An 11,949-nucleotide genomic window follows, 5' to 3' on the forward strand; every position below is an offset into this window, starting at 1 on the left:
CTCCTCATGTGTGTCGTTTTCCAACTAATGTATACAAATAGAGATATTTAAATTGCTTAAAGGATATAAATAAGATACAATGATTAATGATGATTGCATATTACTTTATGATTATAAAATATTTAATGTTTTTCAAAATGAGACAATAATGAAATAAATGATTTTGTGTCCATGTAGTGATGTGTGTATTAGTGTGAAACAGGATGACTTGTGTGTTCAACTCTTATGTGAGGAGTGTTTAACAAGGTCTTTGATGACTGGGGTTTTTCTTTTACATCTGAAAAAGGGAAAATTTATGCCTTCAAGAGCTGTCGGAATTATCATAAATACGAGTTTCCTACTCTCAATTTTCTAGTCGGCATTTCCTAGTCTGAGTTTCCCAGTTGGAGTCATAAACTTTCAACATGGCGGAGGAGAGAACGATTGCTGCTGTGACTGCTATTCTTTATTAGTTTTGCCAAAACAGCAACATCAACTTGTATTGTTGTTAAAGTAGTGCATATTTACATTTATGAATAATCATTTGAAGCATATTGTATATTTTATACACTGAAATTCCACAGCCCTTGTATAGAACGAGCTTGTATGCTGCTATTACATTCAAACGGAAATTTCTTACTACCCACTTCTGAAGTCATGATTATTGCTGCATTAACGTGATATCGTAATTATAGTAAATACAAGTTTCCTAGTCGGGGATTCCTTGTCTGAGTTTCCTAGTGTGAGTTTCTTAATCGGAGTTTCCTAGTGTGAGTTTCCTAGTGTGAGTTACCTAGTCTGAGTTTCCTAATTGGGATTTCCTAGTCAGAGTTTCCTAGTTGGAGTTTCCTATTTGGAGTTTCCTAGTCTGAGTTTCCTAGTTCGGGTTTCCTAGTCTGAGTTTCCTAGTTGGAGTTTCCTATTTGGAGTTTCCTAGTCTGAGTTTCCTAGTTGGGGTTTCCTAGTCTGAGTTTCCTAGTTCGGGTTTCCTAGTCTGAGTTTCCTAGTTGGGGTTTCCTAGTCAGAGTTTCCTAGTTGGAGTTTCCTATTTGGAGTTTCCTAGTCTGAGTTTCCTAGTTCGGGTTTCCTAGTCTGAGTTTCCTAGTTGGAGTTTCCTATTTGGAGTTTCCTAGTCTGAGTTTCCTAGTTGGGGTTTCCTAGTCTGAGTTTCCTAGTTCGGGTTTCCTAGTCTGAGTTTCCTAGTTGGGGTTTCCTAGTCTGAGTTTCCTAGTCGGGGTTTCCTAGTCACAGTTTCCTAGTCTGAGTTTCCTAGTTGGAGTTTCCTATTTGGAGTTTCCTAGTCTGAGTTTCCTAGTTCGGGTTTCCTAGTCAGAGTTTTCTAGTCGGGGTTTCCTAGTCAGAGTTTCCTAGTCGGGGTTTCCTAGTCGGGGTTTCCTAGTCTGAGTTTCCTAGTTGGGGTTTCCTAGTCTGAGTTTCCTAGTCTGAGTTTCCTAGTTGGGGTTTCCTAGTCTGAGTTTCCTAGTCTGAGTTTCCTAGTTGGGGTTTCCTAGTCTGAGTTTCCTAGTCAGGGTTTCCTAGTCTGAGTTTCCTATTTGGAGTTTCCTAGTCGGGGTTTCCTAGTCGGGGTTTCCTAGTCGGAGTTTCCTAGTTGTAAATTGTACTCTCAAGTTGTATTTACTACAGGGAATCTCAGGAATAAGTTGGGCGAGCCATAAACTTTCAACATGGCGGAGAAGAGAACGATTTCTGCTCTGGCTGTTTATTAGTTTTTTCTTTATTATTTTGACTCTTTAGTAGTTTTTCCACCACAGCTGCATCATCTTGTATTGTTGTTAAAGTAGTGCATATTTACATATATGAATAATCATTGATGCTGCCTTCACATGCAATTGGAAATTTCGAATTTGTAATTTTGAAGTTGTGATATGAACTCATCCTGTTCAAGCGCTTTGTTGTGTGAAAGAACAGGAATCATGGAGGACACCAGGTTTGTTCTTGGCTATTTCTTGAGGAAATCTTAATCATTAAAGCCAAAACGTATAGAAGATATTTGATTTTGAATGACATAGATAGCATGTACTTGACCGAAATTCCAGAATCGTCAGCATTTTCACTGTTCATAAAACATACAATATGCTTCCAATGTTTTTTTATATATGTAAATATGCACTACTTTAACGAAAAGACAAGGCTTTTGTGGAATAAAGCGAATGAACAATAGCAGTCAGAGCAACAATCATTCTCTCCTGTCATGTTGAAAGTTTATGGCTCACCCAACTGGGAAACTCGGGTTTCCTAGTAGTAAATATGAGTTGAGAGGGTGTTCATGCCCGATTTCTGACTAGGAAACACATATTCACGATAATTCTGATAGCACATGAAGGCAGCGTTAGATCCGTCAGAATGAAACATGACACAGAGACGAATGGGAAATCAATAAGAAGCGTTCGGACGGCAGCAGTCACATCACTGGCATTGAAGATTTCCACAAATGAGCTGCGATCCTCACAGATCAATGTCTCGAGTCTCAGACACTGAAGACTTTATTGATCTGACACTCAATTAAAAACTCACTTTCTGTTGGGACGAAGTGATTTATGTTGCACTGCGCTCATAAAACACTGTTGCTCAAGGGTGATTCATCGTGTTTCAGTTCTTTCAGGATTTTCACTGACCACATGCTTTTAAATTTCTTTTCAGTCTCATGTCACTGTGTGTGTGTGTGTGTGTGTGTGTGTGTGTGTGTGTGTGTGTGTGTGTGTGTGAGAGTTAGTGCACACAATGCTCATGCTGCAGCTCGTCTCATTCAAGCATGTTCATATCATGCAATAAAACATTTTTTTGTCAAACTGTTCCTTTTTTATGTCGTACTTTCAAAACTGTACAGACACATTTATTGTATTAATTTACTGTGACAACTCGGAAATTCCTAGTTGGAAAGAGTTCCAGAGTCGGAGCCATAAACTTTCAACATGGCGGAGGAGAGAACGATTGCTGCTGTGACTGCTATTCTTTATTTGTTTTTCCACAAAAGCTCCATCATCTTGTTGTTAAAGCACGACTTTAATCATTTGAAGCATATTGTATGTTTTATACACAGTGATGCTGCCTTCACATGCTAGTTTCCTACTCGAAATTTCCTAGTCTGCATTTCCTAAAGTTTAAGTCAGAAATTCCAAGTTGGAAATTCCAAGTCAGAAATTCCTAGTTGGAAATTCCAAGTCAGAAATTCCTAGTTGGAAATTCCTAGTCGGAAATTCCAAGTTGGAAAATCCTAGTTCGGAAATTCCTAGTTGGATATTCCCAATCTGAGTTTCCATGCCAGAGTCGGAGTCACAAACTCCGACGATTGCTGAGATTGCAACCATTGCTGCTGTGACTGCTATTCTTTATTCGTTTTTCCACAACAGCTCTTGTATTGTTGTTAATGTCGTGCATTATTTACAAGTATGAATAATCATTTGAAGCATATTGTATGTTTTATTCACACTGCCTTCACATGCTATCAGAATGATTATAAATATGAGTTTCCTACTCAAAATTTCCTAGTCTGCATTTCCTAATCTGAGTTTCCTACGCGCAAATTCCTAGTTGGAAATTCCAAGTTCCTAGTTGGAAATTCCTAGTTGAAATTCCTGTTCTGAGTTTCCACGTCAGAATCGGAGCTATAGACTTTCAACATGGCGGAGGAGAGAACGATTGCTTCACATGCTATCAGGATGATTATAAATATCAGTTTCCTACTCAAAATTTCCTAGTCGGCATTTCCTAATCGGAGTTTCCAAGTCGAAAATTCCAAATTGGAAATTCCCAGTTGAAAATTTCAAGTCAGAAATTCCTAATCTGAGTTTCCACGCCAGAGTCAGAGCCATAAACATTCACATGGCGGAGGAGAGAACAATTGCTGCTGTGGCTGCTATTCTTTATTAGTTTTTCCATGCATATTTCCATACATGAATAATCATTTGAAGCATATTGTATGTTTTATATATGGATATACATCTCTTCAGTGGGTTATCCTGTTTTTAAAGTGCTTTTGGATTGTTCTGACGAAACACTGCAAAAATATCTTTACAAGAAATTTCAGTAGACAAAAAAAAAAAAAAAAACCTCCAGACAACATGAGCTGTAGAGAATTATAAATGATCTAGGACCTTTACACAGCTTTTTACAGCGGATCCCACTGAAAACACAGTACGTCTACCGCTCAGTCTGGCTCTGCTCTGAATAAGGTCTATTGTTTCAGACAACAAAGCACTCGAACATGACGAGATCATATCACGACCTCAGAAGTAGACGCAAATCAGCAGCATACCAGCTCAGGAACACAGCCACATGTGAAAATATATTATTCATATTGATTATTTTTGTTTTTATGTGTGAGTTTATATACCTCTAAATGAATAACAGTCTGAAACAAAAGTAGGCTTTGTTTCTTGTCCTCTATCTCACATCAACAGTTTCCAGCAAGAAAATTCTCCTATAAATGCATTAAGATTTCTGGGTACTTCATTTGTTGTAGTACAGTACATTACTGTCATTATATTCTTAAAAAACATTACAAGAGAATAAAAGGATTTTTCACCAATCTCGCTTTTAGAATGTATTTGCAGACCTGGAGCAGATGTTTGAGACTCTACAGAGAAAAGTCCCGTGAATCTGCAGAATCATGTTTTAAACAAGAGCTCCAGCTATAATTCATCTGCAATAAACTTCAAATATACTGTTTTAATATTTTTATTAATCTTGATTTGTATGTCAGTAGAGTATATTAAGTCATTTCTGATGTAATTGTCATTTACAAGAAGTTCTGTGGAGTAAATGAAGACTGTGAGTGTGTGTGTGTGTGTGTGAGAGAGAGAGAGAGAGAGAGAGTGTGTGTGTGTGTGTGTGTGTGTGTGAGAGAGAGAGAGAGAGAGAGAGTGTGTGTGTGTGTGTGTTTGTGTGTGTGTGTGTGTGAGAGAGAGAGAGAGAGAGAGAGAGTGTGTGTGTGTGTGTGTGTGTGTGTGAGAGAGAGAGAGAGAGTGTGTGTGTGTGTGTGTGTGTGTGTGAGAGAGAGAGAGAATGTGTGTGTGTGTGTGTGTGTGGGTGTGGGTGTGTGTGAGAGAGAGAGAGAGAGAGAGAGAGTGTGTGTGTGTGTGTGTGTGTGAGAGAGAGAGAGAGTGTGTTTGTGTGTGTGTGTGTGTGTGTGTGTTGTTCACAAGGGCCTAAAGCCAAACAGAACACCGATAAAAACACCCGATGGCACGTGGACATATTTGTGTTTTTTTTATTGAAAGCCGCTTTCAGTGACACACATGCGAGATCACGGTACAAAAGCAACATGACAGCTGGATCTGTATATTTCTACAGGTGAAACACACGTTCATATTTACAGATCACAGTGACCAATGAGACACAGGTGAGACTAGAAAACACGCGTGATCGATTATTGTGCCAAACACGTTAATATTGCTAGAGGTCGGATGAACGAGTGAAGTGTTGGTGATTCAAACACACGAGCGACGGTCAGACGGTGAGGATGAGGATGAAAAAGGCCACACTACTGAGAAATCAGAAATCAATACAGCGTAGAAAACTCTGACGGCCGGCAGTATCTACAAATGCAGAATAAATAAATATATTCAGATTCATCTGTCTGCAACAGGGCGTTTAAATGACCATCTTCAAAAAAATTAAATATAAACAGTAGGAAAGTTTTTTCTTCTTCTTATTATTATTATTAATATTATTTTGCAGAAACTCTCAAGTTCTATGTAACACTGCCCATTTCACCATGGTAACATCACAACAAAAATACTGCTGTTTATCAAAACTGTACAAGTAAAACTTACAATTGCTCTAAAATAGTTAGCGTGAGAAGACGACAGTGAAAAAGACGCTTGTTGGTTAAGAGACTCTATCGTGTGGCCCGACGGATCCGCCGCGGGATCAAACCGAACGCTAGCGGGCCGAGACGCGACCGCTCTTCTGTTCGTCGATGATGAAAGCGCCATGTGACTCCAGCGTCATGTGACCTCAGCGGTGGCGGTAATGGCGCATCAGAGGAACGATGCAGGCCGGCGGCCCGGACAGCTTCAGGAACGGGTTCTGCAGGAGCTCGAGCGCTGATGCACGCTGGGAAGGCTCGCGCACTAGCATCAGGTCCAGGAAGGCCCGCAGGACCGACGACACCTGAACCGGAACACACACACGCCAGAAGATGTTCAACACACACCTGACGTCACGTGATCTGAACTGAGTCAGATGATCATAATGAGCTGATATCGCTTTTATTGTCCTAACAGTGTTTATTCTGGAAGCTTGTTTCCGCCACAAAATGAAAAAATCGAAAAGGTAATTGCGACTTTTTAATCAAACAATTGCGTGATATAAAGTCGCAATTGCGAGTTAGAAATTCAGAATTGTGAGATAAACATGCAATTCTGAGAAATAAAGTCACAATTATCTTTTAAAATGTTTTATTCTGTGGCGGAAACAAGCTTCCATAGTTTATATCTGGTACATCCTACTTTATCCACATACATAAAGACACTCACATAAAGTGATATATGATATATCCCAGACAGCGACGTAGTGTCGGCCACATCCGGTGGATTCCACGTGTGCCAGATGTGGGCCGGATCTGGGCCAACACTATGTTCTGTCTGGGACAGCAAATCTCAACTGCTCGATTATTTGTATCATCACAAAAAGTAACTATATTAAGGCCCGGCTCTAATTTGCTAAATGCAACTGTAAGGCATGAAGATATTAACTCTTTCCCTGCCAGTATTTTTATTTTTTTTGCCAGCCAGCGCCAGCATTTCTGATCATTTTCACAAAGCTCTCATGGCCCGTAGATTATTTTGTTGTTTGAATATCTGAACATGCATATAAACTTACCAATTCACAAAATTAACAGAATGCACAGCTGATATATAAAACTGGATGACTAGTAATTTCCTACTTAATTCTGAAAAACAGAGTTTCTAATTATTGGACCAAAAACCTCTGCACCTAATAACCCAGAATACTGTCTAACACTTGATGGCTGCTCTGTTAAGTCTTCATCGTCGGTTAGAAACCTGTGTGTGTGTGTGGGTGTGTGTGTGTGTGTGTGTGTGGGTGTGTGTGTGTGTGTGTGTGTGTGGGTGTGTGTGTGTGTGTAGGTGGGTGTGTGTGTGTGTGGGTGGGTGGGTGTGTGTGTGTGTGTGTGTGTGTGTGTGTATGCTCTTTGATACCAATCTTTCATTTGAAAGTCACGTGTCTAGTATCTGTAAAAACGCATTCTTCCATCTTAAAAATATATAAATTACGTCATATGCTCTCAATGACAAATGCGGAACAGTTAGTTCATGCGTTCATGACCTCAAGGCTAGATTACTGTAATGCTCTACTGGGTGGTTGCCCTGCACGCTTAATAAACAAACTACAGCTGGTCCAAAACGCAGCAGCTCGAGTTCTTACCAGAACCAGGAAGTATGACCATATTAGCCCGGTTCTGTCAACACTGCACTGGCTCCCTATTAAACATCGTTTACATTTTAAAATATTGCTGATTACTTACAAAGCACTAAATGGTTTAGCTCCGCAGTGCTTGAGCGAGCTCTTAACGCATTATAGTCCTTCACGTCTATTGCGATCTCAAAATTCCGGCCAGTTGATAACACTGACACACTCTGTCAGTTTAAATCTAGACTGCGTATAACACTGAAAACACGGATTGCCGGAAAATTTCCATCAATGGCAGGAAAAGAGTTAAGATGTTATAAACATCAACATCAGGATGTTTTCGCTCACGTTTGTTACGTTTCCCCTTTTCAGGGTTAGGCTCTGGGATCGAGGGGAACGTAACAAGATGAAAGGAAAGGCCACATGGAGCTTCTCATTCCCAACCCCAGCGCTAAGGAACACTGCCAACCACCAAAATCAACTGTACATTTATTTTATTTTGAAAAGGAACTGTAACAGTAACACAAAAAGGCTTCAGGAGGGGGAATGGCCAAAACAACAAACAAAATGGAGTCTACATAAGTTTTAGATCTAACTTACCTGTCACAAAAGAAAAGAAAGAACAAAAAAACAATAGCACTTCCTTGACTCCCTAACTTGACCAAAACCAGGAGAAAAGTGATTAAGAAAAGAAAATGGCACCCTCCTATATAAGCGCAGCTAATCACCTTATGGGACTCTTTGAGTCGCGGCGGCAGGTTGTCCCGTATGCGTCTCATGGCCTGAAGCGGAGGCTCGTTGAAGTACGGAGGTTCTCCATCCACCATCTCAATCACCATGATGCCCAGAGACCAGATGTCCACCTGCACACACACACGGGACAGCAGCGCCACCAAGTCAAGTCAAGTCATTTATTATTGTCATGTGTACAAGTTACCAAGCACAGTGAAAAACGTAATGCTACTCCACAGACTATAGACAGACCAAATACAATAAAACTCATTGCTATATAAACAAAACAAATATACATACATAGCAAAAGATGTTGCATTTAAAACACGCCGTCTAATAGCCATTTAATAGCTAAATCGTGACTACAGATTGACCATGTCATGAAATGACACTGCCCAGCAAGCAATTTTGCGTTTAAAAGACGTCTAACAGCGTCCAAACACAGCCCTGACGTCTAGGCTAAAACAAGGCAAAACTTGGGCTGTCAGTGAAAATGTAATAGACGTCTAACCAGAGCCCAAGATTAGACTAGTCATCAATTAGATAACAAAGAAATGAAATGAGTGAAGAAATGAAACCAAACACCTTATAATCACTGTTTACTTTGCTTACATGATGAAATATCATACATCTCGCAAGTTATTCTGGCAAAAACGACATGTAACCAAATTCAAGGTTATTTTGGCTAGAAGTGTGTTACTCATAGCTGGACTATATCAGGTCTATAGTTAACCTACTCATAGCCGGACTATATCGGGTCTATAGTTAACCTACTCATAGCTGGACTATAGTTAACCTACTCATAGCTGGACTATATCAGGTCTATAGTTAACCTACTCATAGCCGGACTATATCGGGTCTATAGTTAACCTACTCATAGCTGGACTATAGTTAACCTACTCATAGCTGGACTATATCAGGTCTATAGTTAACCTACTCATAGCTGGACTATATCGGGTCTATAGTTAACCTACTCATAGCTGGACTATAGTTAACCTACTCATAGCTGGACTATATCAGGTCTATAGTTAACCTACTCATAGTCGGACTATATCGGGTCTATAGTTAACCTACTCATAGCCGGACTATATCGGGCCTATAGTTAACCTACTCATAGCCGGACTATATCGGGTCTATAGTTAACCTACTCATAGGCGGACTATATCGGGTCTATAGTTAACCTACTCATAGCCGGACTATATCGGGTCTATAGTTAACCTACTCACAGCTGGACTATATCGGGTCTATAGTTAACCTACTCATAGCTGGACTATATCGGGTCTATAGTTAACCTACTCATAGCCGGACTATATCAGGTCTATAGTTAACCTACTCATAGCCGGACTATATCAGGTCTATAGTTAACCTACTCATAGCCGGACTATATCGGGTCTATAATTAACCTACTCATAGCCGGACTATATCGGGTCTATAGTTAACCTACTCATAGCCGGTTTAGTTAACCTACTCATAGCCGGACTATATCGGGTCTATAGTTAACCTACTCATAGCCGGACTATATCAGGTCTATAGTTAACCTACTCATAGCCGGACTATATCGGGTCTATAGTTAACCTACTCATAGCTGGACTATATCGGGTCTATAGTTAACCTACTCATAGCCGGGCTATATCGGGTCTATAATTAACCTACTCATAGCCGGACTATATCGGGTCTATAGTTAACCTACTCATAGCCGGTATAGTTAACCTACTCATAGGCGGACTATATCGGGTCTATTGTTAACCTACTCATAGCCGGACTATATCGGGTCTATAGTTAACCTACTCATAGCCGGACTATATCGGGTCTATAGTTAACCTACTCATAGCCGGACTATATCGGGTCTATAGTTAACCTACTCATAGCCGGACTATATCGGGTCTATAGTTAACCTACTCATAGCTGGACTATATCGGGTCTATAGTTAACCTAGACTGTGAAATGACGGCTATTGCTTGCTGGGTATATACACACATTACCAAATGATTGATAAATCATATGACAATAAGATAATCAGTAACAAAAATAAATAAGACAATAAGTGACATAAAACAATCAAGTGACAGTGACACCAGTGCGTCTATCAAACACAGGCTGCTAATGAAGGAGGTGTACCTCAGTGCCGTAGGGTAATCGGGAGATGACCTCGGGAGCCATCCAGTACGGCGTTCCCACCAGAGACTTTCTCTTGGGAACCTCCTTAGACACTTGAGCACAGAAGCCGAAATCCGAGAGCTTGATCTGCGATGGACGTATAGGACACAACGCAAAGCTGATTAACCGCTAATCACCCCTTCATTTGTCATGTTCTCTCAGCTAATTACAAGGTGGGAGACACGATTTAATTACTTGGAACTAGTGAAGTTGCTAATTATCCCTGATCACTTTTCTGTCCTCTCGATAAACACGTTTATGTGTGTAACTCTACAAACAGTCACATGTGGAGGAAGATGATTCAGTTCTTCACACGACTGCATGTCATGGGTTATGTGCAGGGTTTGAAATGAACACCCACCAAATGCGTGTAAAAATCAACTGTGGCGGGAAACGCTGTCAAATCACTAGCCAATTTGGCGTTACTTATGTTTACTCACTTTCTTGATTTTTTGATGTTCTTTGTCTTGATCTGTCCACCTAATATCTATATACAGTGAGGAAAATAAGTATTTGAACACCCTGCTATTTTGCAAGTTCTCCTACTTGGAAATCATGGAGGGGGAAAAAAAATCCAGAAATCACAATATATGATTTTTTAACTATTTATTTGTATGATACAGCTGCAAATAAGTATTTGAACACCTGTCTATCAGCTAGAATTCTGACCCTCAAAGACCTGTTAGTCTGCCTTTAAAATGTCCACCTCCACTCCATTTATTATCCTAAATTAGATGCACCTGTTTGAGGTCGTTAGCTGCATAAAGACACCTGTCCACCCCATACAATCAGTAAGATTCCAACTACTAACATGGCCAAGACCAAAGAGCTGTCCAAAGACACTAGAGACAAAATTGTACACCTCCACAAGGCTGGAAAGGGCTACGGGGAAATTGCCAAGCAGCTTGGTGAAAAAAGGTCCACTGTTGGAGCAATCATTAGAAAATGGAAGAAGCTAAACATGACTGTCAATCTCCCTCGGACTGGGGCTCCATGCAAGATCTCACCTCGTGGGGTCTCAATGATCCTAAGAAAGGTGAGAAATCAGCCCAGAACTACACGGGAGGAGCTGGTCAATGACCTGAAAAGAGCTGGGACCACCGTTTCCAAGGTTACTGTTGGTAATACACTAAGACGTCATGGTTTGAAATCATGCATGGCACGGAAGGTTCCCCTGCTTAAACCAGCACATGTCAAGGCCCGTCTTAAGTTTGCCAATGACCATTTGGATGATCCAGAGGAGTCATGGGAGAAAGTCATGTGGTCAGATGAGACCAAAATAGAACTTTTTGGTCATAATTCCACTAAACGTGTTTGGAGGAAGAAGAATGATGAGTACCATCCCAAGAACACCATCCCTACTGTGAAGCATGGGGGTGGTAGCATCATGCTTTGGGGGTGTTTTTCTGCACATGGGACAGGGCGACTGCACTGTATTAAGGAGAGGATGACCGGGGCCATGTATTGCGAGATTTTGGGGAACCTCCTTCCCTCAGTTAGAGCATTGAAGATGGGTCGAGGCTGGGTCTTCCAACATGACAATGACCCGAAGCACACAGCCAGGATAACCAAGGAGTGGCTCTGTAAGAAGCATATCAAGGTTCTGGCGTGGCCTAGCCAGTCTCCAGACCTAAACCCAATAGAGAATCTTTGGAGGGAGCTCAAACTCTGTGTTTCTTAGTGACA

At 40.7% G+C, this 11,949-nt stretch overlaps 1 protein-coding gene across 3 annotated transcripts in view; it reads right to left on the reverse strand.

The window, feature by feature from the left end:
* Positions 1–5,212: 5,212 nt before the first annotated feature.
* Positions 5,213–11,949, reverse strand: part of pak5 (p21 protein (Cdc42/Rac)-activated kinase 5) — a 70,289-nt gene continuing 63,552 nt past the window's right edge. For all 3 annotated transcript variants that reach the window (XM_084432612.1, XM_084432614.1, XM_084432613.1), the window contains 3 exons: positions 10,225–10,350; positions 8,103–8,237; positions 5,213–6,114 (listed from right to left, as the gene is read on the reverse strand). In XM_084432612.1, coding sequence (XP_084288738.1) covers positions 5,959–6,114; positions 8,103–8,237; positions 10,225–10,350 — 417 coding nt within the window. In that variant the 3' untranslated portion in view covers positions 5,213–5,958. The remainder of the gene's footprint in view (positions 6,115–8,102; positions 8,238–10,224; positions 10,351–11,949) is intronic.

Source organism: Rutilus rutilus (genome assembly GCF_951802725.1).
Source record: "Rutilus rutilus genome assembly, chromosome: 15".
Taxonomy (NCBI): Eukaryota; Metazoa; Chordata; class Actinopteri; order Cypriniformes; family Leuciscidae; genus Rutilus; species Rutilus rutilus.